This window comes from Neolamprologus brichardi, chromosome 12 (genome assembly GCF_056152115.1).
Source record: "Neolamprologus brichardi isolate AB-2024 chromosome 12, ASM5615211v1, whole genome shotgun sequence".
Taxonomy (NCBI): Eukaryota; Metazoa; Chordata; class Actinopteri; order Cichliformes; family Cichlidae; genus Neolamprologus; species Neolamprologus brichardi.
In genome coordinates this window covers 22,481,652-22,509,513 of record NC_142115.1, presented here as the reverse complement: position 1 = coordinate 22,509,513, position 27,862 = coordinate 22,481,652, and the positions used below count along the sequence as shown (strand labels likewise).

Below are 27,862 nucleotides of genomic sequence, written 5' to 3'. Positions count from 1 at the left end.
GGGGGGGGGGGGGGGGTTATACTGATATATTTGTTGTAATTCCATCGGCTGTTTATTTTTCAAAAAATATATTAATAATTTGTTCATATGGGTGTCTGTAGTATATTTACTAAATCCAATTTTTTTTAATTGACTGTAAAGTAAACAGGCCACTGAAAAGAAACTTGTCTTACAGCGCTCCCTAGGGGCAAAAACACGAAATGTCGCATGGCATTTTGTTTGGCGCCGATGGAGGGAGTCACTCCTGAGATCTTTGGTCAGTCAGACGGCAGAACTTCCGGTCGGCATTTTGTTCTACGAGAGGAGAGCCTCTTGATGATCGCAACAATCGTCATATTTCTCATTTACTGTCGAAATTGGCTGCATTCATTGATTATGTCGGCGCAGACCGACTGAAACTCCGAAGAACGAATGTTTCCCCATGATTGTACGCTGAAATATTCACCCTTGAGTGACGGAAGAAGAACGAATCAGCCCGACCCGGATTATTGTTGATAGCTAGCAGGCTAGCTCATCGGCTAGTTGGCAAGCCACTAGAGTTCCTTCTGGAGGAGCTGCGAGAGAGAAGAAAGGGGGAGCTAGAGATACGGACACAAACCAAGCTAAAACATTCCCCTCCCTTTGAACGCAACATCCGAAGGTAAATATAATCACACATCTGTATCTTTAATCCAACTTTTAAAATTCCGACTATTATCAATAACGTTGATAAATGTTCTGCCGTGAGACCACCTACGGCGTCGTTAATCGTTGACCGGGAGGTAACGGAAGCTAGCGAACTAGCCAGCCAGGCTAGCTTAGGTGTGTTTTTGCTGTGCCGAGGCGCACGGCCTCGACTGGATGTCATTTGTCGAGCCCGAGGATTGGGCCGTTGCCACGGAATTAGGAGTCTGTGCCGTTTTCTTTACATCTATTTACAAATGCGCCGTTTCCTCCCCGAACAAAATGGAAATTTGCTAAAAATTCATAAACCCCTAGTAGCGCTTCCTTGTATTATTTGCATTGCCTTCCGTTTATTTGAACGAGCAGAAGCATTAGGAGCTAACTGACAACATTTACAGCTAGTTAGCATAACTGGCTAGCTATTAAAACACGACTATTGTTGTTAGTGAATGTTGGGCAGCTAGCGTTACTCATCTTAGCTGCTATACTCAGTGGTAACACTAGCTTCACGCTTAGCTTGAACGATCCAGACAGTCAACTTCTTGGCAGTGCAAAGGTTGGAGAGGTTTTGTTCGCAAGTAGCGAGCTGCCGCTTGCAGTTATGCTAAGATAAACATTGAAATTGATGCTAATATTAACTGCACGGGAGCTAACTTTTTTGCTGTTATTATTATTGCTGTTTGACATCTTAGGCAGTGTTTTGGGTTATTGGAGCCTTTGGCAGGGCTAGTAGTGGTTTTGGTGGCGAACCTGCTGTGAAATATTTTGACTATGGTTCGCGCAGAAACGTACGCTGCCCCTGCTCTTCCTTGCTTTGCTGTTTGAGTTAGGTATGCATGTTGTCAGATATTTTCCCCCCTGACCAGAGCCAGTACAGTTTCGTTGGCTTTCTCGAACTAGCCAGTGTGCAGAATGTGCACGGGGGCTGACGGCTTCTGGAGGATGCAGCCCCCACTACTACCGCCACCATCACAGTGCATCTGTTCCTTTGTGCTGCCTCCTGCCTGTCAGTCTCACAGCTGTCAGCCAAGCCCCTGCATGCATAGGGAAACCACTCTACCACTGAGCATGCTAAAGTTGCCGCGTGCTAATGCACCGTTTACAGTATCCGTCTGTCGGTACCCTGCAACAGTTTTGCCGCGCACGATAAGTTTTGCCTATTAGGGATCGCATGCTTTCAGTTCATGTCGCGTTGCAGTATGTTGTTTACATATTTGCATGGCTTTAGTGATGTGCGGAAGTCGATCAAAACTTGTTGCTCTCTTAGAAGGCAGTGCCACACACTTTTCATTCAATTTTACGGATAATGTAGTGTTAACGAGATGTTCATAGCAAAACAATAATGCAGGCACTGGCATTATTTTACTGTTTTGGTTTAGCTCCATTGGCTAGCTGTAAGCAGAACTTCTTTTGAAGTCTTTACAACTAAGAGTAAAATGCAGTTTTAGGTTACTGATGCAAAGCTATTGTCTTTTTCAGCAGATTGAAGGACTTTTTTATCTGAAATGTCAGTGAGTCCACAGGAGACTGCACAGAGTTCGTCAAAAAGGTATCATTAATTTATATTTGCAAAAGCTTAAACTACTTATCCTTTATATTGACATTGTTGTTATTTCCTGTCTTGATTTTAAAAATAGTGTAAAGTGCAAAGTATCTTGTCAAGAGGTTGTGATTAGATGTGCTAAAAACATTTCAGTTGCATTTTTTCTTTGCTTGTGTGCCCCACACACACATTTGTCAGAGGTTAAGAATCTCTAACAAGCAAAGGGATTTCAATCCAAAAAAAGGGCCACAGGTTTTCAAGGTTTCTCACAGCGAGCTGTATGGTTTGAAATGAGTGATGTTTAGGTATCAGGCAATGTAGTTAAATCGTAGTAATACAAGAAGAATCCCTATTCAGATTAACAGTGCTTTTGGTATTAGAAATGGTTGTGGCTCATTTACGGAAATGCATTATCTTGAGGCTGTATAATATTTAAAAACGTGTGGTGAGGGGCAGTCATCCCATGTCAGTCTTAGTCCTTTCATTTAGCTGAGTAAGGCAAGCTTATAAAGTTTTGTTGATGTTGTGCTATTGCATTTACACCCCTTCCTCAATATTTGTTTTTGTATATTTTGCATTTCTGCTCTTAGGAGAGGTGTGAATAAAATACAATGTCACATAAATCAGTGGTTCTCAAAGTGGGGTTAAGGACCCATAGCCAAGTGCTCTGCCAAATACATTTTACAGAAAATATTGTTCTGTGTCATTTAGAAGCATGGATTGCATATTTACAGTTGGGAATCATTTGCAGTATGTTCGCATTACTCCCTGCCTCTTAAGTGTTGTTGTTGTTGTTTTTTAACACAGCTACAACTGTTAAGATTTGAAATTACATTAACCATTATTTACCTGTAATAATAGGCTGGAAAAAGGTAATATAGCAAGAAAAAAATATAAAGTAAAACAAAAAGGAGGACAGAACCTGGCAGATGTTAAAATGTAACACCGTTTATGTTCAGGTGCTAATATCTGTTGCAGTTACAGTAGGCTCGATCATTTTATGCGCTCTCTCCCTCTCTCTCTCGTTCTCTCTTTTTCACCTTGCACTGACAGCAGTGTGTGTGTCTGAAGTGGTGAGAGCTACACCTAGGCCTTTGTCACACAGCTGTTTGACACACACACACAGTATGTGGTGGTGCAGGTGGATAATGCCCTAGTAACCTGCAGCAGTTCTGGGTTTAACAACATTTCTGTTGGAAATCCAGCTTCACTTTCTGTGATACTTGGGAGACGGGAGCTGCTGGTAGCACCCACAAATGTACAAACAGCTGACTATTGAATAGCACTCAGAAAGCACTATTGCCTAACCAGATAACTCACTAGTATTACTTAGTATTATGTGGGGATTCAGGAAAAAGTTGTAGTGTATTTTTAGTGTGACATGTATGTCATGTAACAATTAGTTGTGTTGATCTGTAACTTTGTGACCTGAGGGCTATACGACAGAGCAAGTACACACGCAGACACAAAACTAAAATTATGGATATCCCAATAGTGTCTGGCAACTTTATAAAAAAAAAAACTTTTGTTAAATCAGGCTTTTTTTCACACAAAAAAATCTGACTTTGCACATGTTTTCATAAAGAGAATATACTGATACGCATTATGAAGAATAATCACGAATTGCAAACAAACTGCAACGTGTCTGCAATTAAGACAAGAGAAGAATATCCAGTTGTATGTGCTTATTTTAACACTCAATGCACACTCGGAGCTTGTGGTTTTTTTCTGAAGTGAACACCTTACATTAGAGCTCTTAACCTTAAAAAAAGTGATATATTTAACATGATTCCCAGGAAGTGCATTTAGGTTCCAGACTGTCTCATGTTATAGTACAGGGCAGTGTGGAAAGCACTTTAGTTAATTGACTTAGCAATTAAGTTTTTGTTTTGAATCATCTGTGTAATAAACACTAGTGGAGTGAAATTGAGTACTAAAAATGTTTTTGCATCACAGACTGTATGCTTGTCGGTTTGTGATGCGTACAGTTCGTGCTACTGTACCTGCTTGGCTTTGTACGATGGCAATACCAATGAGCGGCTCATTAGTTTTGCATATATAACGTGCTGTCTTCCCTCAGTTGAGAATATCTGTCAGCGAAAGGGTTGCACATGTTGCAACCAATTTTAATCAGAAACTTTGAATATAAAAATGAGAGATTATGAAGCCAGATTTAAAGAAAGCCACCCTTGTGACATTGAAAACTTGCCACACACACAACATGCCTCAGTAACCATTAATCACGCCTTGTGGTACATTCCTCAGGATTCAGTTCTCGGTGCTTTTGTATCTGTGGGGGCATTTCTTCAGTGACACAACTAACCTGCGCTTGTACTAGCTGCATGGCATTACTAAATGCTGTGAAAAACGTAAGATCATAATTGAATAACCAATGAAGAACACAGCATTTTATTTTGATTGACACGCTCTAGCAGGACATTGATTACAGTGCACACCATTGCCACATGAAATGTCAGCATAAAGGCAGACAGAAAAAAATACAACAAATATTTGGGTCTATTTTTATATTTAGATAATATGACTAATTATAGCATTTTTGTGTTAAACCATTTCTTTGTATACATTTTTATGACCATTAACTCATTTTGTAATTCTGTACTGCAGCAGTTCTTTCTCTCTTTTCTTGTCCATCACTAAAGCTGCTTTTGTCTTTCTCTTACCGACCTCCCTGTCTCTGCTAGGTGCCAGGAGATGTGAGGACGGGTGTCGTCCATCGACCCCCTGATCTACCTGTGTATCAACACACTCCCCCACCCTCACCTTCAGCATGAATGGGGATATGCCTCATGTTCCCATCACCACTCTTGCTGGGATCGCTAGCCTCACAGACTGTGAGTGTCACATAGTTATGTTACAAACACAAGTTTTCACAGTTCTGTTATGTCTTCTCTCCCAGTGTTAAGTCCTAAACTGCATCATTCGGTCTGAACAGATGTAAATGTGCAATAGTGATTACATGCGCATTTTGTTTTGTTTTTGTTTTTCCCCCATTTACTTCTGCGTCTCTAAACTTTTCTGAGACCTTATGTCCTGTATTGCTCACATTTTAACTCCTAAAATGTATATTTGCTGAAAACTCTCTCTTCTTGTATCAGTGTTGAACCAGCTGCCCCTCCCTTCTCCTCTACCTGCCACCACCACTAAAAGCCTCCTATACAATGGGAGGATTGCGGAGGAAGTCACATGCCTACTGGGCTGTCGGGATGAGAATCTGGCCTCCCAGCTAGCCCATGGTCTGAACCAGGTCTCCACAGAGCACATGTAAGTATATAAGTGTCTGTAAGACAATATGCTGTCAAGATGAACAAAGACACAAGGCCAACTAAAAAACAAACAAACAAACAAAAACCCCAACATGTTTTCATGGAAATATTTTGGCTTTTAAAGCTCAGACGTCAGGATAACTTGGCTTTAAAGCTGATTTAAAGCAGAAGAGATGCTTTGCATTGCTTAATTCTTTAACTAATTAAAACACAAAAGATTAATTTTTAATGAATCGGAGAGATGAAAGACTACCATGAATGTTAATGCTTCCACTGCGGGAAACTTTTCTAGGTGCAAATACTACACATAAAAAGCCAAAAACGTATGTACTGGAGAGAAAACCATTTGTGTTCTCTCCAGGTGCTCCAGTTTCCAATCCAGTTCAAAGATGTTCATGTTAGCTTATTTGCTGATTCCGAATTGGCCATACAGTCAAATTTCCTTTGACTGCTTAAAGTGTATTCAGCATTTTCTTTCTGTTTTTGACATTAAATCTGACACCTTTCTAATCTGCCTCATTGTGTTTTGATGTGAACTCATTTTGTGTGTTTTCAGAGAGCTGAAGGACAACCTGGGTAGCGATGAACCAGAGGGAGATGCACCACTGTTGCTGCAGACCATGCTGGCCAGGAACCCTGGCATCTTCAGGGAGAAAAGTATGGGCGCAATTACCTGTTGCACATTAAGTCGTTATGTTACTAATATAAAAACAAAAAAAATCAAGCTTTGTGTATATTTTTTTCTATAAAGGTTATTCATTTCAATTCTCAATTTTGTTTCTAAACAGATGTCATGCAGCAGCCAATGGTACAACCTTTTAAGATGAATTCCATGCATAGCCCTGCCCAGTCTGCAAACTTCCAGCCAGCTGCGATTTCTCCCAATCCACCAAGGCAAGATTGACAAGAATCTGGTTTATTCCAACTTTAAATTTTAAATGTTAATTAAAGCACAATACAAATACATCATGTTTGAATTTAAATAAATGTTTGGGGTTTTTTTTGTTTATGCAGTGTGCTTCTTCTTATTTGCTGTCCTTACATTTTCTCTATTCTAGCCGGTTTGTGACACCTCCGACGGGTTCCAGTAGCCGGTACATGGGCCAACAGAACAGTCCAGTACCCAGCCCATACACTCCTCAGAGCCCTGCCACAGGTTACATACAGCAGTATCCCCACCAACAACCACCCAGCTATAACCAACACCAACAGATTCAACAAGGTGAGAACCTGTGTTTAATGTTAATGCGCATGCATGGAGACTCAGAACTCATCATTAATTTTTTTCTAATGTTAAACTTGCAACTATCTAATCTTTGTTTGATTTCGTCAGCCATATCCTTAGCTTTGTCTTCTGGAAACTCTGTTCCCTTTGGATTGAATAATAAGCAGGGGTTTGACTGAATTCACATTCTTCATACATAAATTGAATGTACACTTAAGTTCTCACATCAGATAATTGTGGCTCCTATAATTAAATATAATTTGTTGAAATATTTATGTTTTGTATTTACAAGGCCATTGCTGGTGTACACAAACATTACCTTTTTCTGTTAATTCTACACGTGTGTGTGTGTGTTAACAGTGTTGTTCGATTCTCAAATATTGTTGGCTAAGCGCCAACGAAAGTTTGGTGCTTATACACAAACAGGTTGACTATACACTGATTAGGTACACATTTTAAACTGTGTGCATATTTTGTGTTGGTCTGTCTTGTTCTGAAATAGCTCTGACACATCTGGGCATGAACACTGGACCTCTGGGTGTCCTAGTGTTTGACACATTTGGTCTGTGGTTTGTGGGGTGGAGACTGTGGATCAGCTGTGTTTTGGTGCATCGAGATTACATTCTTCGTTTATGCCTTGGAGAGTTATTATAATTTAGTATTTTCTAATTCTTTTTTTTTATCTTGACATTTTTCACAATTTAGCGTAGTTTCAGTTGGTTTCCAAAATTACTTTTTGTTTCAGTTTAGTTTTTATTGTTTTAAAATGTTTCGTTTATTGGTTTCATTGCTAGTTTTAGTCGTTTTGATTATAACTGTATGAAAGGCATATGTCAGAAAAAACCTTTTGAAAGCGGTTTCAACAAACAGCACAGCCTCATCAGGCAATTTGAAATGTAGTTTTTTTTGTTTTGTTTTTAAGTTGGATTAAAATTAAGGATAGCTTCTCCAATTTTTTTCCAATATCTGTTTTTTATTTTTAGTTAACTCAAATCTTTCTTCATATCTATTGTTAGTTTTTAGATTAGTTTTAGTAAGGTCTAATAACCTTGATGGCCTGGGCTTTTATTCACCTTCTTGTTCCATACTTGAACAGTATTTATGGTGTAGTGGGATACATTGTCTTCCCTGGGGAGGAAGTTGTTGGGGAGTGCTATTACAAAAGGGTGCACTTGAAGTCAGAACTCAAGTTTCTCCGATCAATTGTAACAAAATCACGAGTTATTTACATGTCAGCAGGTTTACTTGTAGCTCATGAGTATTTGTATATGAAACCTAACTTCTGGTTGCCTTTCTATATGGTCCTGATGGTTGAAATTATTGATTCACTTATTATTTTGCCTGATGAAATCTCTTTGAGGAACTTCGAAGCATTTAAAAAAAAAAAAAAAATCACTGGTCATATGCATACTTACTTATTTTATCAGCAATTTTTGGGTACACCTCCAGTTCAAAAGAATTGTATTTATTTTGTTTTAATCAGAAATGTTTGTATTTCCCTACTAGTGGATAATAATAAAATAATTCATTTTTTCTTCTAGTGTCTGTGGCCAGTCCCATGGTTCCAGGTGGGATAAGAAACATCCATGAGGGCAAAGTAACAGGGCAGATCCCTAATGCTGCCAACCACCACTCAGACAGACATGGTACTGAAGATTACCTGAACATTGTACATCGACTGGGAAATGAGGTACAACTGACACCATTTTTAAATAGATGAATGTGTATTTACTACATACCACAATAAAACCCTGAATATATTTATCTGGTACAATTTATTTAGGTCTTAACAGTAGCTGTGTTGATATAATTGAGAGCAATGTTGAAAGTTGATTGTAAAGGTGTTACATGCTAACTTGTGTTTGTATTGTCTCTCTTTTGCAGGAGGGTGATTCTGCCATGAGGAATCCATCTTTTCCTCTGAGGTCTCCACAGTCAGGGTGCTCCCCAGCTAGCAGTGAAGGAACGCCCAAACGTAAGGACACTCAAAGTGGAAAGGAGGCACTACAGTGCATACACTTTGCTTACCTTTTCTTCATTATGGCAGAAGCTGCTACATACTCTGAAACACTGCATTTAGGCTGTTATCCTTCATTGGTGTTGTTAGTAGTAATCAGAGAGAGATGTTTGGATTTGTGTAGTTTAATGTTTTCTGAAGAATGTCACTTTTTCACTACTCTTATCTCCTCTTCCTTGTGTTGCTTCTTCACAGCGGGTTCTCGTCCCCCACTGATTCTCCAGTCACCACCCCCGTATGCACCCTCACCAAGGGAAGGAGTACCTGACCAGAAACAGCAGCTACAGCAAAGAAAGAAAGTCCCAATAGTAAAAGAGGAGAAAGATATGTACGACATTGTTAGCTCTCCAAACAAGGACTCAACAAAGCTCACCCTCAAGCTGTCCAGGGTCAAGTCAAATGAGTCGGATCCCCCAGGTGAGATGTTATTTTTCTCCATCAGTTTCATAGCTATTTGATCTACTAGAAATGCTGATGAGGTACATTGTGATGCATCATTTTAGATCAACAGGACTACCACCACCCCGTTTGAATCCAACCACGTAAAGTGTTTCTGTTAATATCTCAGGTGATGTTATGCCAGGCATGGATCAGAACTCAGACAATATGGAGGCAGAACTGGGCTTTCAGCAGGTTCCTGTTCTCCAGCAAAATCTGGGAGCGCGGCTGCAACATCAGCAGCAAGTAGGTGGTGCCAGTGGACTTCAGCCTCCCAGTTCCCCTTATGATGAGGCAGAGCTGGATGCACTTGCTGAAATTGAAAGGATAGAACGAGAGGCTGCTAGTGAGAAGTGCTCCAAGGAGGTGCAAGATAAAGGTGTGTAAGAGAAGTTCACATAGAATTAACATTTACATATAACTCTACAGCTAAAAAATGTTTTGCTTTGAATTATAACATCTTTTCATGGTATTTAATTTTAATTACTTGTCTCTCTCTTTACAGACAAGCCACTGAAGAAGAGAAAGCAGGACTCCTTTCCCCTGGAACCAGGTGCAGGGGGACCAGGTGGGCCCACAGGTGCCCCGGGCAGCGGATCAACAGGAGGGGGCAATGCTGGCAAACTGACTCCGCAAGAGGCCACTGCAGCTGGGAACGGTGCCAGCCGCCCTCCCCTCATGGTGAGCATCGACCTCCAGCAGGCAGGCCGAGCTGACGGTCAGCTCGACCCCTGTCTGGCTGCCCCTGTCCCTGCCCTTGAGGCCCAACGCTGGCCTGAAGAACCAGCTAGTGGGCCAGCTGCTGTGGAGGGTTCTGACACAGTTTTGCGATTGAAACCAGATGGACGACCGGAAGTCATCAAGAACAGGGTCGATAAGCATGACAGCAGGAGAGAAGGTCGGGAATCCTCAAAGCACAGACATGATGAGAAGTCCTCAGACAGACGTGGAGAATTGCCCAAGTCGTCAAACAGGGACCGTGAGTCTGACAGGGATAGGAGGCATCGGAGTGAGACTGGCCGAGACAGGCGGTCCCCTGATTCTCGCTCCCGAAGCGATCGAGATAGGTCTGGCTTCAGGGCTTCCTCCACTGGAGACCCTGGTCGGAGCAGCAGTAGACAAGATGGTTCCAAACTCCCCTCGTCAGCTTCTGGTGCTAAACTTCCAGATTCTTTCCCTGCTCAGCTTCTGGGAGGGCATAGTGGCGCACTGAAGAACTTCCAGATCCCTAAGGTGATCTGGGCTGACCCAAAACAAATATCTACCCACCTACCAATCATTCAGCTGTCACTGCCTGCAATCTCACAAAACCAAATCATACCATTATACACTCTTTTGGTTTTAGTTTCCCATTTGTAAGCCTTTTTTTATTCTCGGTGTTGGTCTTTAATTTCCTTTAACACATTAACCACACTTAACTGTCTTTTAGAGTAGAAAAAGTAGAGGCAATTATTTTGTTTATCTTGTATGAATGAAAGCAAGCACATTTAAAGAAATCTTCCACTGCTGTTTTTTTGTGGGGGGATTGCATGCAAGTAAATCATTTCTGTAAGCACTTCACCTGGTTGAGTGTGACCCCTCTGCCCAAAGGATTGGTCCTTCCTGGCTAGTCCTCTGTTTGGTTATGTACTAGGCCTGACTTTCCTGTCCATCTTGACTGGCGATGCCAAAGAAAAAAGGCACAAAATGCTTCAATTTCTATGCTTAAATTATCCAGACATAATCAAACTATATATGCACTCTCTTCAGATTAGAAGTTCAAATGGTTGAAGTTCAAGAGCTCTCTGTGGTTAGAATAGAGGCGAGGCTAGAGGTGGGGCTGGACAACACCAGTGGTTCTGTAGTGAATAGACATCTGGAAGTTCTTAGTAGTACTTAGCAATGATTTAGCTGGTAATTGACAGAGCATGTCTGTCTATGGTTGTGTAGGAAAGGCTGTCAGTGCAGTGTTCTCTAAGAATTTATGACTGTCCTCATAACGGGTTGACTATGAGGACAATCATGGGAAAAATCATGTTGTAAGAAATTTTATGCCCAGATTGTTGACATGACATTGAAGATCAAGAGTGGTACGATGACTGAAATGATGTTAAAATTAGCTGGTTAGGTATTTAAATGTTATTCAGTTACTAAGGATTTGTGGACTTGACAAAGCTTCTTAAATATATTCTTAATGTGAACAAAGGTTGCATCAATGAGCTGCTGCTCACTCCCACTTTTCACTTGGCACAATTAGCACAAATTACTTGTTGCACTGCAAGCACAATACAAGTGGGAACATCCAAAAGTTTTGGTTAGTCACTCCCAATTAGAAGTGGGACTGCACTGCAGTGTCGACAACACGATGTGTTCACTGTTTGTTCTACAAGTTAAGACCTGGATATTTTTGGAAAAACAGTGGAATATATCTTTGTGCTTTGCTATCAAGACACTGGAAACTAACATCAAAATCACCAATTTCATTTCAGTTTGAGTCATTATTCACACCTTATTTTCTGTTCTGAATGAAGCCCATGTTTTCTTTCTAATTGTGTGAAGTGTGGAATATATTGATTTTTGAACTTGACTATACTGGATGTTTTTTCTCACTCCTATCTTATTTTTTCCTCCCAGATCAATCGTGACAAGGAAGGCAGTGGATCGACTGAAAGTCATATGTGGGGCCAGCCAAAAGTTAAACTGGAGAGGCTGGGATTGGTGCAGGACTTGGAGAAGCGCCCCAAGCCTGTAGTGGTTCTAAAAAAGCTATCAGTTGACCAAATCCAGAGGATCATTCGGCACAGCAAGTCTGGAAAGAACCGACTCTCCTCAGGAAAGTCCAGCAAAAGTAAGAAGCTGTTTTTAAATTATATTTACAATGTGTTTTTTCACTCTATACCAGTGGTTCCCAAACTTTTTTTTTGGTAGGCCCCCCTTTATTTTACAAGAAATTCAGTTATGCTTCATCTCCTGCTTTGCGTTTCTGTGGGGGCCCCGTGCTAGCAGTGTCCAAGCGTTTGTGGTTTTTTGCCCCCCTGCCATGGCTCTGCCCCCCCCCCCCCTCTCAGGGGGTGGGCCCCACACTTTGGGAAAGTCTACTCTATACAATGAAATTATTTTGCTAATAATTGTATAATATTATTGTCAAATTATCAGGTGGTATGGACCCAGCAGTTTTGAAGGAGCTGCCCCCAGAGCTGCTGGCAGAGATCGAGTCTACCATGCCCTTATGCGAAAGGGTAAAGGTGAACAAAAGGAAACGAAGCACAGTAAATGAGAGGCCCAAATATGCTGAGGTCAGCTCCGATGAAGACTATGACGCAACTGGAGAGTGTGAGTCAATTCATTCAATTCTAACTTATACCAAACTATTTTTTGCAGGTTCTTTTACTAGATGTGAGAATTTATTTATTTATTTTTAATTTAGCTTCTTTTTTCAGAGTTTAGGCCTTATTATTTTATGCTAAATCTCTACAGCTGCAAGGAAGCGGCAGCGCAGAGAGAAAGACAGAGCTTGGGAGTTCGAAGATAGGGAGCGCAGAGGGTCAGGGGAACACCGGAAAAGTGGGCACAGAGACAGCCGCCGAGGATCAGGGAGCCGCTACCGAGACTCATCTGAGGAAGATTCGCCGCCTCCGAGCATGAGTGAAGGTCTGTAATTTAAGTGCTACAAATGATCTTTGTTTCCCTTCTGAAACATGTGTAGAAGAAGAGATTATTATGCCTTTGTTGGGTGTTCAGAATTAAATCAAACTGCCATTTTTGATTGTGGAGTTGGGTGTTTAAATGCATAGAAATAAATGCCACCTTAATTTTGCTTAATAGTATCAGGTAAATCTGATATGTGAAAAACTTTTTTCTTGCACCCCCCCCCCCCCCCCCCCAAAAAAAAAAAAAAAAAAAAAATCATTTTTTTTTTCTCACACTTAGTTGCCAGAAAAATGAAGATGAAGGAGAAGCAGAAGAAACGGAAAGCTTATGAACCCAAGCTGACCCAAGAAGAACTGATGGACTCTTCTACATTCAAGAGGTTCTTGGCAAGCATTGACAACATACTGGAAAATCTGGAGGATGTGGATTTTACTACTATGGGTAAGTATCAGTACTGAGGGTATGTTGGTTTTCTTATATTTTATTAGAGTTTAGTCCTAATATATTGGTTTATGTTTTCTAGCAGGAGACGATGATGAGATACCTCAGGAATTGCTGCTTGGTAAACACCAGCTGAATGAGCTGGGTAGCGAATCTGCCAAAATTAAGGCCATGGGCATCTCCAGCAGGGTACTATATTCTATTTATTCATAAAAAAACATCATTTGGGATGTTGTGGGTTTGTAATGGTTCTTCAGATGTAGATCTAAAAACCAGTGTCTGTTCTTACAGATCCCATCAGACAAGTTGGTGAAGCTTCTGAATATCCTTGAAAAGAATATCCAGGATGGGTCCAAGCTGTCCACCCTGATGAACCATGTGAGTGCCCTTCCTCCCTTTTCCTATTTTTCTTATTCTTTCAGCATTACCTAATATCTGGAGTATATTTCTCCCTGCAGTGATGCACTACGGAAATCTATATACAGAGACCATGAACAAAACATAATAATGCTGACATAGCTGACAATCATAAAAAATACTCCAGATTTCTTCCTGAAATACATAATAGCCCTCCTCATTCTGACACTGGTTTATTGATGTAGAAAGTGTTCACATTCTTTACTTTTTAACCACAGGATCATGACGCTGAAGACGAGGAAAGACTTTGGAGAGATCTGATAATGGAGAGAGTCACAAAGTCTGCAGATGCCTGTCTGACAGCTCTGAACATTATGACCTCAGCACACATGCCGAAGGCTGTCTACATAGAAGATGTCATAGAGCGGGTGCTGCAGTACACCAAGTTTCATCTTCAGAACACACTGTATCCACAGTATGATCCAGTCTACAGGGTGGACCCGCATGGAGGTACAGGAAGAATTCTGCATTCATTTTTCTTTATTAACTTTAGAAACTCTTCATAAACTTGACATTAGTAGTAGACCAAATGATAAATAAGCCAGTGCCAGTTTGACAAATCGAAATAGTTGATTGCTTTATGAAATCAGGAGCAGTTTTTTTTAGCTTGCAAAATTATAGTATTTCTTAATTTAAGATTTTTAATTTTCTTATTATGTTCATTATCTTTTAAAAAATTAACAGACTTCTGTTGTTTTTATAGGTGGCATGTTGAGCTCGAAGGCAAAGCGTGCAAAATGCTCCACGCACAAGCAGCGTGTCATAGTCATGTTATACAACAAAGTGTGTGACATTGTCAGCAACATCTCTGAGCTCCTAGAGATACAGTTGCTTACAGACACCACCATCCTCCAGGTAAACGCTAAGAGTGTTGCACTTAGTACATTAGTTTAAGTCAGACATGCAGACATGCATTGCATTTTGCATGATTTCTCATATTGTGCATTTCCCGTTCTTCCAGGTTTCTTCTATGGGAATCACTCCATTCTTTGTAGAGAATGTCAGTGAGCTTCAGCTGTGTGCCATTAAACTAGTTACAGCGGTACGTCTGCACAAAAATTCAGTGTTTATTTAAAAGCATCCTTTTAGGGCATTTGGTCCAGAATGTTATTTTGCAATTTTTATCTTTTTACATTTTTTTTTTTCATATTCTGCTGTATACAGGTGTTCTCACGTTATGAGAAGCATCGGCAGCTGATCCTTGAGGAGATCTTTACCTCTTTGGCCAGACTGCCCACCAGCAAACGCTCCCTCAGGAATTTCAGGTAACCCATTTTCACACTAATTCACATAAATTTGAGGCTATTCAGAGTTGGCAGGTTAATGCATGAATTGAGAGCTTTGAGAATTGTCTGACCATCAATGTAGAAATAAAAATTGTGCAGACGTTTTTTTTGTTTGTTTGTTTGTTTTTTACTGGATTGTGCAATGCTAGTAACTTATGATTTATCCTGACCTTCTGTGTTTTAGGCTGAACAGTTCAGACCAGGATGGAGAACCGATGTACATCCAAATGGTAACAGCACTGGTTCTGCAGCTGATCCAGTGTGTGGTCCACCTACCCAGTGACAAAGATGTTTTTGAAGAGTATGACACCAAGGTAGGTGCACAAGCTGACATGAAAACCCATACAAACATCAGCAAATATAGTTTTATTCAATACAACATGCAGTCAGACACACCATTTGCTCAAGAGCTCTTTTTTGTTTTCAGGTGGATCAGGACGTGTTGATAACAAACTCTTATGAGACGGCAATGAGAACTGCGCAAAACTTCCTCTCAGTCTTCCTTAAAAAGTAATTTCAGATTGTTTTCTTCCTATTTATACTTTTTGATGACACTGTTGAATCCCTTTTGTCATCAGTCAACATTGTGACAAACTAGGAACGTTTTGAAGTAGCTGTAACTCTATAGGATTTTCCAGATGTATTCTGCCAGCTTGTTCAGCCGTATTAAAACTTCTGTCTTAATTCTGATCGTTGGCTGTCTGACCTTGATTATAATTGTTACCATTAATCATTTTTCATTATGCTCTCAGATTGGTCCAGTTATTTTCCTGTTATTTATCCCCTTTCTTCCTTTTTTTGCCTCCCTCAGGTGTGGCAGCAAGCAGGGAGAAGAAGATTACCGTCCATTATTTGAGAACTTTGTCCAGGACCTACTTTCAACAGTGAACAAACCAGAATGGCCTGCTGCAGAGCTGCTGCTCAGTTTGCTTGGGAGACTGCTGGTTAGCATGACTAAGATCTTTCTTTAAACTGGAAATGCAAGTATTTTTCTCAGTGTTTCCGAGAACAGATGATCCAGATTAATAGCAAGAGATGACTTTGTTAAAAGTCATGGAGGCTCCAGGAAAGCAAATGCTCCTATTTTATACAACATTTTCAAAACATTTGTGTCACAGTTGATCAAACTTGACCTCTGTGGTTTATGAAAATCAACTTTATGACAGCAGTTTTTTTTTTTTAGTTTGGCTTTTAAAAGAGAGTGTTCTTGTGTTCATCCATTCCTGTGCCTTTTTCTCCTATTAGGTACACCAGTTCAGTAATAAGCAGACAGAAATGGCTCTGAGAGTAGCATCTCTAGACTATCTGGGCACAGTGGCTGCACGTCTGAGGAAGGATGCAGTGACAAGCAAGATGGACCAGAGATCAATTGATCGTATCGTACAAGAGGTAAAAGGACAGCTTTGCATTTAATGATTTAGGATACTGTTTACTTGTTTTTTATGGGTAAAGAAATGAGTAAAAAGCAGAAAATGTGTTCTTGCTTGATGATTCCTACCATTTGGCACAATAAACATATTTTCCCACTTATTCTTCCCCGTTTAAAGTCTCAAGGCAGCGATGAGACCCAACAGCTACAGAAGGCTCTGCTGGACTATTTGGAGGAGAACGCTGAGACAGATGCCTCACTGGTGGTGGGTATTTTCATTAGGTTGAATGTGGTGAACTCTTTAAGGTTTAGATATAAGTTTCACATTGCATTTGAACTGGCTTTTGAGGAATCTGTTGGAAACTACCATATTAATAAATCTTTCTTCTCTTAAATAAGAAGACATATCTTAAATGGTTTAAAACGGTATTTGCTCATGTTATCTCTGTGTGCAAATAAAAATGTTCCTTACTGCAAGTAATTATTTTCTTTGAATGCTATGAATGTAATACTGAGACCTGTTTTGCATTCTAGTTTGCTAGAAAGTTTTACATTGCTCAGTGGTTCCGCGATGCCACCACCGAGGCTGAAAAGTCCATGCGTAACCAGAATCCAAAGGACGAAGACTCTTCAGACGGCCCGCAACATGCCAAGGAGGTGGAAGCTACCGGAGAAATTATGCAGCGTGCTGAGAAGCGCAAGAAGTTCCTGCGCAACATCATTAAGACCACGCCAGCTCATTTCACCACACTGAAGTAAGAATGTGCGATATAGCAGCAGTGTACTTTTTTTTTTATTTGCACAAGTGCAGTTGTGTGACTGTGCAAATCTGTAACCTGCTTCTCAACAGAATGAACTCTGACACTGTGGACTATGAAGATGCCTGTTTGATTGTGCGTTATTTGGCCTCTATGAGGCCGTTCGCCCAGAGCTTTGATATTTATTTAACACAGGTAAGAGTGTGATTTTCTTTTTAGCAAAAGCATTTTAACCCCCCCCCCCTCCCCCTCCCCAGAGAGAAACATAAACATTCTTTGTTCTTTACCAGATTTTACGAGTCCTTGGAGAAAGTGCCATCGCTGTAAGGACTAAAGCCATGAAATGTCTGTCTGAGGTCGTGGCTGTTGATCCCAGCATACTGGCAAGGGTATGTCTCTATCTCTGTTTATAGTAGCAAGTGCATTAATTGTTAACATTTTTTTTTTACTGCACATGATGCTGTCTTAACTTATATTCTTTGTATGGCTTTGCCCTTTCAAAATTTACTTCATTCTTCATTACTTCTTATTCTGCAGCGTTCTGTTCAGAAGGTATCTTGTAATTCTTGTAGACTGATTGCTCTCTTTGTCTGCAGTCCGACATGCAGCGTGGTGTCCATGGTCGTTTAATGGACAACTCCACCAGTGTGAGAGAGGCAGCTGTAGAGCTGCTGGGCAAGTTTGTGCTCAGCAGACCCCAACTCACTGAGCAATATTACGACATGCTCATAGAGAGGATACTGGTAAGTTGTCCAGTTAGTCACTTATTCCCAGTTATGCTGTGGTTTGCATATAGGTGCTAAAGGTGAAAAAGCAAAAAACACAGCTGTGACTTCACATGCTAGGTCCATTGTGTGATGATGTCCACCACACCTTGAGTGTGACATTAGGATGATGGGTTTAGGACTTAGTGCATTTGTCAGAATAGCTAACATTTTTCAATTCTGTACCAATTGATTGATATGGACATACCTGATGTTTTTCCATAGATAATGAGGAAATATAGCATTAGAATTATTATTACTATAATTATTTTAGCTTTTACACTGTTTTGGCATATTCATCATTGTACTGTGGGCTTTTAGTTGCTGTGTTTTTGCTTGGCCCTTCACTTGTGCTTTCATTGTTAAGCTGTCCCTAGCGCCTGCAGGATCGTTTACACAGATCAATACTAGTAATACTCATATTTCTGTTGATGAGCTGCATACATGTAAATATTGTTTTTCTCTTGCTGCTGCACACTTCTTCTGGGCTAGTAATGCGGTTGTTGGCTTGTTTTGTGTTTGGTTGGGGTTTGTTTTGTTTTGGAGGGGCGTACACCAAGTGTACATCAGAAATGTATTTGGAGAATCCTAAAAAAATGGTTAATAGGGCAGTTTCGGGTTTTCTATTGCGTGAGTTATTTAAATCTGTTTTCCAGCAGCAGTTTAAGATTTTAGGATTAGAAAGCACATGTGACAACATGCTGTTAGTACTAAAATTCAGGTGAACTCAAAGTCTTTCTAGTTACTCTCTGTGCTTAGCATCTGAGAAGTGAACAGTTGAGATTGTTGTCCCTGTTGTCATGGAAATGTTCAAGTGGGTTCATGAGAAGTTCACTCTTCATTACAGTCTTATTCTGCCACCTGTTGGTGAGAAAAATGCTACTACACCAAATGCATACATTTCTCTTATAAACATTGTAGGAGCCTTTTTTAAAATTCATTTTAAAAATGATACTTCCGTTTATTAATTTAATTGCTTTTTATTTTAGGACACTGGTATCAGTGTGAGAAAACGGGTGATCAAAATCCTCAGAGATATTTGTCTGGAGCAACCGACCTTCAGTAAGATTACTGAGATGTGCGTGAAGATGATCCGCAGGGTCAATGACGAGGAAGGAATTAAGGTATGGATCTGCTTACAGATTGTTGTTAAGACGTGCCTTCCATTCTTCATAGAATTCTTTGTAGATATTTATTATTTCATTTTTTTATTATTGCATTTCTTATTTATAGAAACTGGTGAATGAGACATTCCAGAAGCTGTGGTTTACTCCAACTCCAGCCCATGACAAAGAAACTATGACCAGGAAGATTCTCAACATCACTGATGTGGTACATTTAACTGAATTACCACTTTGTTGAATGATTTAAAATTATAAATGTAAAAAAAACAGCAGGGTGTCAGTTCTCAACCAGTAGTTGATGATTGCATATTATTAATCATTTCCTCTGATGTCTTTAGGTTGCAGCCTGTCGAGACACCGGCTATGATTGGTTTGAACAGCTTCTTCAAAATGTTAGCATTTGAGCTTCATTATATAATAGATATTTGTTTTGAGATCTGCTATTGTTTAAAACCTTATAAACCTTTTTCTCCTTTCTTTAGCTCCTCAAATCTGAAGAGGACGCATCATATAAGCCAGCCGAAAAGGCTTGTGTTCAGCTCGTCGACAATCTGGTTGAACACATCCTTAAATACGAGGAGTCTCTTGCAGGTATGTTTGGATATATATTGGTTATATATTTAAATGTAAACATATATCCTTGCCTAAGCATTGTACTTGTACTGTATTTTTGCATGCATTTTTAACTCCTTTTCCCTCTATAGAGAACAAGGGGGTGAACTCAACACGGCTAGTGGCGTGTATCACCACCTTGTACTTGTTCAGCAAGATCAGCGCCCAGCTTATGGTCAAACATGCTATGACCATGCAACCCTACCTGACGACAAAGTGTAATGTAAGTTGTTTCAAAATTACTTAAATTTTTTGTTCTTGAAGAGTTATTAATGTGATAATGTTTACTAGTATACTATACTATAACTTTATATTGTTGATATGTAAAGATAATTCAGTTGTTAAGTTAATGATTCGATTGAAAGGGAGAAGGAGTACTTTCTTGGAGTTGATTTTTCCTAATATACTTTTATAACATTCATATTTTGTTTCCCCTGCAGACTGCCAATGACTTCATGGTTATCTGTAATGTGGCAAAGATTTTGGAGCTTGTGGTTCCTCTGATGGAGCACCCCAGTGCAACTTTCCTTGCAACCATTGAAGAAGACCTCATGAAGCTCATCATCAAATACGGCATGACGGTGCGTGGCAGCAGTGTTTTAACAAGTTTATATAAGTTTGACCAATTTAAGTATATAAGCTGTAATCAGTTTTGTTAAAGAGGTAACATGATGGTTTATCTTCCTGTGTTCAGGTGGTCCAACACTGTGTGAGCTGTCTCGGAGCCGTTGTGAACAAAGTCACACACAACTATAAGTTTGTGTGGGCTTGCTTCAACAGATTCTATGGTGAGAGATGCTAATGCCTGGAGTAATAATGTTTGTGTTTTATAGGGATAGCATAGCTCTGCTGAAGTGCCACCTTAATCCATTCAAAAGCCAAAGAAATGTAACTATTTATATCCCACTCTTTCTTCAGAAGAGTGGATTTAGTTTAGCCACAAGTTCTCCAAAAAACATTGCAGAAGGCCTATAAACTATAAAATTCCATTTTAAGCAGACAGAGATTGAATGGAATTTAAAAAATTCCATTCAAAATTTTTTTTCGTCCCTTCTTAGGTGCACTTAACAGGCTGAAGGTTCAGCATCAGGAGGACCCAAACGACACAAAGTTGGTAGCAAACAAGCCTTTCCTGCTGCGATCCCTCTTCACCGTGGGTGCCCTGGCCCGACACTTTGATTTTGATCTGGAAGAGTTCAAGGGCACCACCAAGGTAGGGTAGTAGTTAATGATTAATTATTGATTAGAAATGAACATTTCAAATGAAAACTGAGTCTAACTTTGGATTACAGCTTTACGTCCAGTTATCTTCTTCTTTGAGGATCTTGTCCACAACCACGATTGGCTATGATGAAGCAGCCCATTATGCAACTTTATGATTGCTGTTTAAAAAAAATGTATGAAAATGTCTGCAGTTTCATAATTATGTGTTGACATGTTGTCAAGGTTGTTATCAAGGAGAAAGTTCTTGAGCTGCTGCTATACTTCACCAAGCATGAAGATGAGGAGGTTAAGACCAAAGCCATCATTGGCTTAGGTAAGAACATAATGTTTTTTTAATGTGATTAGACTGACTCCAGGACCTACAGTGTCATTTTACCAGCTTATAGGACTATAATATAAAGACCAGAGATGAGCAAATGATTCCCTGGCCACAGCAGGTTGAGATTATATAGAAGGATGTGTCATTTACTTATTTTTACATGTATTTGATCTTTGTTATTCTTTTGACACAGGTTTCCTTGTGATCATGCATCCCAGCCAGATGTTTATGCCTGAGGTGAAGTCTTTGTATAATGGCATCCTGGCTGACAGTGGCTCCTCAATTAACCTCAAAATTCAGATCCTCAAAAACCTCCAGACATACCTTCAGGAGGAAGACACGCGGATGCAGGAAGCAGACAGAGAATGTAAGTAGATTTCTTTTTTTAAACAGCTTTTAGACGTCATCATCTATGTTCCACATTGAATAATATGCTTGTTATAACATTTTGTCAATTCAAGTGATTTTATTACTTCACTGTATAAAAATGAACATTGTCTAGAAGGGACAATCTGTATATTTTATGGTTTTTTGTACTTGTAGGGAAGAAAATGTCCAAACAAGAGGATCTGAAGGAGATGGGAGACATCTCTTCGGGGATGAGCAGCTCCATTATGCAGCTTTATTTAAAGCAGGTGTTGGAGGCTTTCTTCCACACCCAATCCAGCGTACGTCACTTTGCTCTCAACGTCATAGCTCTCACGCTCAACCAGGGTCTCATCCATCCTGTACAGGTAATTGAAAGCAAGAACTTGTCACGTGTCATTATTATATCACTATCAATAAATAATTGTTGTGTTTGGTCTATTGATAGCACTTTTTTTCCTCAAAGTAATTTTTGTATGCAAGCATCTTAAAGCTAACCAATATTCATTAGTTTGTAGTTATTGTAAAATCATTAGTTACTTTCATTTTAATCTGTTTTCTCTTTTTTTCATGAACAGAAGTAAAATGCATATGCATGTGAACTTCACTGCTTTTATCCTGTCTGTGTAGTGTGTACCCTACCTCATTGCAATGGGAACAGACCCAGAGCCCAGCATGAGGAACAAAGCAGACCAGCAGCTGGTGGAGATTGACAAGAAGTACACAGGATTCATCCACGTGAGTTGATGTTTTTAATTTTTTTGCATTCCAGATTTAGGTCTTACCTTGTTACTTTTTTGGGTTTTTTGTCTTCTTTTAACCCTCTTTACCTTTAGTACAAACAGCTGCAAAAAACAACCAGAATAACAGTAATACAGTATGGACAAGATGAGCCTTAGATTTATGTGACTAAAAAATCCATCCGTGCATTTTCTTAACCACTTGTCCAGTTCAGGGTTTTGGGGTGCTAGAGCCTATCCAGGTGTGTCAGGGCGAAAGGCAGGGTACACCCTGTACAGATCACAACATTTATTCTACCCACTGCACCATTTAATGCCAGAACAGTTTCCAGTCTCTTGAGAGATCATGTTCTGGATCTTCTGCTGTAAAGAAGATCAAAAAACATAACATTCAGGATTTTGGTCTAATCTAATGATAAATGTACCACAGCCATTCATTTATTCACTTTTTTTTTAAATAAAGTGAATGTACGTGATACTTTTTTTTTAAAGGAACATTATCAGTACAATAATTGTCCCAGTAGTTATAGAAATGCTGTGTTTCTAACACTCGTCACCCAATATATTTTATGACAGATGAAGGCAGTTGCTGGGATGAAGATGTCATACAGTTTGCAGCAGGCCATTAATTCATCTCGTAAATCCATCATAAGAGGATTCAGACAGGACGAGACCCACTCGGCACTCTGCTCCCACCTCTTCACTATGATCCGGGGGAACCGACAACACCGGAGGGCTTTTCTCATCTCGCTGCTGAACCTTTTTGATGACAGTGCTGTGAGTTAACCAGCATTCATCTTTGCACATGTTATGACTCTTTAGTGCTAAATGGTGTTTCCTAATTAACTGTATGCAATGTAAAAATATACTTTGAGTTCTTTGCTTTGTGGTAGGTGTAATAACAGGTGTGTTATGACAACTCTTAAGGTTAGAACTAGCCTGACATCATTATGCAAATGTAAATTAGTCTAGAAATGCCGCTGGTTACAACTAGATAGAATTACAATAAATCAGAACAACACAATGTGTACAATAATACCATATTAGGCCAAATGTAAAGAAAGAAAAGGGAATCCAGACAAATGAAAACATAAGCTTTCAGATTCCTCTGGTTGCTGAGCTTGGATAACACTGATCTTAAAGGAAGACCTTTTTATTAAGCGACAAATGCTGAAGTTCAGTCTACAATATTACATCTTTTCTGATTTCACTATACACAGTTAACTTTTTATGTATGAGCATTTGAACTCAAATTGGGTAATATTGCACTGTTATTTTGTACCAAGCGCTAACTTTTGATCAAGCTCCACATTTCTTGTCTTTCTGCAGAAGACGGACGTAAACATGCTCCTGTTTATCGCAGACAACCTTGCTTGTTTTCCATACCAGAGCCAGGAGGAGCCTCTCTTCATCATGCACCATATAGACATCACCCTGTCCGTCTCTGGCAGCAACTTGTTGCAAACCTTTAAAGAGGTGGGGAAGACCTGAGATGTATTCTTTTTTTTCTTTTTTTTAATCCAGAGAATTACACTGCTGGAACAAAAAAAAATATTAATAGATTGTCCTTTCTGTCCAGCTTCTTCTAAAGGAACCAAGACGTAAGGAGAAAAAAGTCAAGAAAGAGTGGAAGAACACATCAGATGGAGAGGATGATGAGGAAAAGATGAACTGCGACTCTTGGAGGAGTGAAGATGCAGAAAACAGCAATGGTGAGGACAATGAAGACACTGACGAGGATGTGGTACGACGGCCAAAAAAGACGAAAAAACCTGTTGCAAACTCGGAGAGCTCGGAGTCCGAGTCTGATCTGGAGGATTTGGATGTGGACGATGTGGAGAAAGTAATGAGGCTCCTCCCAGATAATCCCACAGGTCTCTTGGACTTTGCAAACGCAGTTCAGGGCATTCTGCTTCTGCTGGTGCTCAAACAGCATCTGAAAAACCAATATGGATTCTCTGACAGGTTAGTAATTGTGGATTGATTTAACAAACTCAGAACATCTGCCAAAATGGGACCTTGTGACTTCTACAACTGGAAAAAATGTTTTGTCTTCCAACAGTAAAATCCAGAAGTACTCTCCAACAGAGTCAGCCAAGGTGTACGACAAGGCAGTGAACAGAAAAGGCAACATTCACTTTCACCCGCGACAAACCATCGACTTTATCTCCAACAACATGGCTCACGCCACGCTGACAGATGGTGTAAAGAAGCAGATAGTCAAACAGTATCTAGATGTAAGTAACAAAGCTTAATCAGCCTGACTAAAGTGTTTTGAGTTCACTGGTTTATATTATTGTCTGTCCTCTATTAACCCCGATTCTTTTGTCCCCGTGATAGAACAGAGAAAACTGACTCATAGTGTGTTAAAACATTTATATTTCTTTTTATTCAATTATCTTCCGGAAGAGAGAGACCCCTGCACAGCTCAAACCCCAGTTGCAAGATCTCTAATATTTTTAACTCAACATTTGTCTTATATGGTGTAATTTCTGTACTTCAGACGTCACACACGTCACACACAGTTTCAAACATTGCTTATATGGAAAGTTCCTCTTTTCTGTGTCTTTATCTATTAATATGCCTGTGCACTAAAACTTCCTGTTTTTTAGTCTGGCTGAGCACTTAGTTTGTGAGTCAAAAGTGGCCTTGCTCTACAAGCCTTCATTATTAAAGTACATAAAACAATATAATAGGAAAATAAGGATACTAAGGATATTGATTTCATGACACCTCTAAGCAGTTACATACACAAGTTTAGTGTAGAATTTAATTATCACACAAAAATGTTTTTTAATAATTTTTTCTTACTTACTGAACTTACTAAAATATGAGTTTTACCTTAAATTTGCGATTCAAACTAGAGATGGCACGATACCACATTTTATGTCCGATACCGATATTATAAATTTGGATATCTGCCAATACCGATATGAATCCGATATAGTGTATTTTTTAATCAATAAAACTGTTTTTTTTAAATATCTTGCTGCATTTTGTATAAGTTCATACTCAAGTTAAAAAAAAAAAAAAAACCCACTAAAGCTATTCTGTTATGGCTGTATGCAAAAAATACACTGCACCCAAAATATTTCATAGTTCAGCAATACTGATCAATCTAATAAACTTAAATCTGCACCATCCTCCCTATTCTGGTATTTTAAAGAGTACTTAGCAGAAATATTAAGCAACCTAAGTAAGGGTTGCCGACTCCCAGCAAAAAAAAAAAAAAGGGAACCACCCACACCCTCGCAATGCTTAATCGGCGTAATCAACTTTAATTTAATGCACGTGATAAAAAAAAATAAAGGCACAGAAATAAATTATTTTTCCACAATAATTAAGTAGATTCAACATCTTTCTTCAACAGAATTGCAGACTGCACAGATGGTATCTTCCCAAAGGGAAAAGTACTATAGCTTACTAGGGTATATTAGACTTAACAGTTACTATATACAGTAATGGGCTTCTATACATTTTACATCAGATTAGAACTTTGGGTGTAAGATTCAGATAATTATTTATGAAAAGCTAGACATTTTAAATTACAATAAGAAAGAAAAGTATGTCTTTGTGCCCCCTTTTCCCTGTTAATGCCCTATCTGGCCCCCTGGCATAACCTTGCTAGATCCGCCCCTGCACAGTTACCAGCCGTCAGCTACGTAGAAAAAGATCCTGGTGTAGAAAGCAATATTAAATAAATTCTAACAACAGCTTATCAAGTTTAAAGGTGCTGCTGTTGTTCAGCCGCTGGTTTCCTCTTTCTGGTGCAAAGTCGGCCATAAACAAACAAGAGAGACAGGAGTTGCGACAGAAAAGCCGATCAGCTGATCATTGATCAGTTTCATGATTGAAGTAGCAGCAGGAGAGGGAGGGGGAGAGAAGAGGCAGTCGCCCCATATATCGGTTGTTAAGCTTAATGTGCGAATCCTTTGCAAACATTCAGAGATGGACTTACCCACTTGCTTTACTTCTCTCTGGGATCACTTTCTCGGAGATGAAATGCCGGTTTGGTAGGGAGGCTCCAAATGCTCAACCAGACCGCTGACAGGTCTCGCACGCCACAGCCGCTCTATCACGTGACACATACTGCTCCGACGTGCTATGGTTATGAGCTGAATTACGCCGTGTCGCAAGTTTTGTGAGGTGCTTTCGTGATATTTAATGGATTGGATTACATTTTTTATTTCTCTCCGATATCCGATCCAGTAATTTAGGTCAGTATCGGACCGATATGTAATACCGGATCGGTCCATCTCTAATTCAAACAGACTGCAGTGAATATGAGTTTTGCCCTTTATTCAATATTTGGTTTGCAGTGTTATAACTGCTGATTAGCCTGAAGCTTCGTCTCAAAGTTGGTTTCTTGTCTTTTTACTTTTCACAGTTCAAAGTTCTGATGGAACATCTGGACCCAGATGAAGAGGATGAGGAGGGGGAAGCATCTGCCAGTGCGAACATCAGAAACAAAGCCATAAATGCTCTATTGGGAGGCTCCGGCCCCCTGTCAGGACCGAGTCCGCGCAATCAGGCCGGACCAGAGACGGATGATGATGATAGTGATGGTGACGAGAGGACCCCAGGGGTGAGATAAATGGATACACACTCTTTTTGTAAAATGCTAATTAAAAGCAATTGAGGAAATTAAGGACATTTCTTTAAAAAAAACTTTTTTTTTTGTTCTTTGCTCTCTACAGTCCTCTCGAAAGTCAAGGCGAGCAGGTGACTCCTCGGATCCTGGTCGGATGAGTGAGACAGTGGAGGTTATGGATGTGATTGCGCTTTGCTGCCCCAAATATAAAGACCGGCCGCAGATAGCTCGAGTCATCCAAAAGACCTCAAATGGGTACAGCATCCACTGGATGGCTGGTTCGTACTCGGGGCCCTGGGCAGAAGCCAAGAAACGTGATGGCCGAAAACTGGTGCCTTGGGTGGACACTATTAAGGAGTCGGACATCATTTACAAGAAGATTGCCTTGACCAGCAACCACAAACTGAGCAACAAAGTAGTACAGACTTTACGCTCACTGTATGCAGCACGGGAAGGAGGGGCTAGCTAATGGCTCCAATGTGGTGGGGTTTTTTGTTTTGTTTTTTTCTTCTTTTTTTTTGGTTCCCCTGTTCCATTTCTACTTTATTATAAATCCTCCTCTTCACTGCTCCTGCTCCTTCTCCTCCTCCTCAACCTGCCACCTCCAACAACACAGCCAAACTTCACTGGATTCCTACCCTCCCTCTCTCCTTCCTCATTTTTGTAAGAAAACACGAGGGCAAGAATATTTGACACTACATACTTTTACATGAGTTATTCTTGCAAAAATGACACAAAACATAAGACTTATATTAGAGGGACTGCTCATGTTTCGTTTGTGTACAAGTTCAGAGGATAGAATCCTGAAGGCATTAAAGGAATAATTCATCCCGATTATCCCTTAAAAGGCTATCAGAGACGAGACCTGGAGGGAAATGTTTTGTCGACATTGTTGTGGGAGCTCCTTCGCTGTTGTGCAGCAGATTCTAGTCGCTCATTTCTACTCCCACTGTATCATAGTTTAACACGACAAAAAATTAAAATGTTTATATCTCTGAAGACAAAAAAGCTGTAAAAAAAAAAGAATAAAACCTTAAGTGAATGTTGGAAA

General features: G+C 39.9%; 1 protein-coding gene across 5 annotated transcripts; it reads left to right on the top strand.

Annotated features, from left to right (window-relative positions):
* Positions 1-78: 78 nt before the first annotated feature.
* Positions 79-27,862, top strand: nipbla (NIPBL cohesin loading factor a). 5 transcript variants are annotated; one of them, XM_087849180.1, is made up of 49 exons: positions 79-640; positions 2,143-2,212; positions 4,909-5,058; positions 5,323-5,488; positions 6,047-6,147; positions 6,279-6,384; positions 6,549-6,712; positions 8,257-8,405; positions 8,600-8,690; positions 8,928-9,149; positions 9,301-9,549; positions 9,676-10,403; positions 11,784-11,997; positions 12,306-12,482; positions 12,627-12,800; positions 13,080-13,241; positions 13,327-13,430; positions 13,533-13,619; positions 13,877-14,108; positions 14,362-14,513; positions 14,620-14,700; positions 14,823-14,923; positions 15,129-15,258; positions 15,372-15,454; positions 15,756-15,888; positions 16,190-16,333; positions 16,492-16,578; positions 16,848-17,068; positions 17,164-17,266; positions 17,362-17,460; positions 17,668-17,814; positions 18,825-18,959; positions 19,069-19,167; positions 19,298-19,351; positions 19,442-19,550; positions 19,664-19,794; positions 20,012-20,152; positions 20,266-20,359; positions 20,630-20,784; positions 21,018-21,108; positions 21,308-21,481; positions 21,658-21,848; positions 22,111-22,218; positions 22,797-22,997; positions 23,550-23,696; positions 23,800-24,185; positions 24,283-24,457; positions 26,608-26,805; positions 26,918-27,862. In XM_087849180.1, the coding sequence occupies exons 3-49, from the start codon at positions 4,995-4,997 to the stop codon at positions 27,278-27,280; spliced, it is 7,623 nt and encodes a 2,540-aa protein (XP_087705306.1). In that variant the 5' UTR covers positions 79-640; positions 2,143-2,212; positions 4,909-4,994; the 3' UTR covers positions 27,281-27,862. The 5 variants fall into 5 exon arrangements, with proteins under 5 accessions (XP_087705306.1, XP_087705304.1, XP_087705303.1 ...); XM_087849178.1 differs by having other exon boundaries at positions 80-640; positions 2,146-2,212; positions 13,324-13,430; XM_087849177.1 differs by having other exon boundaries at positions 80-640; positions 13,324-13,430.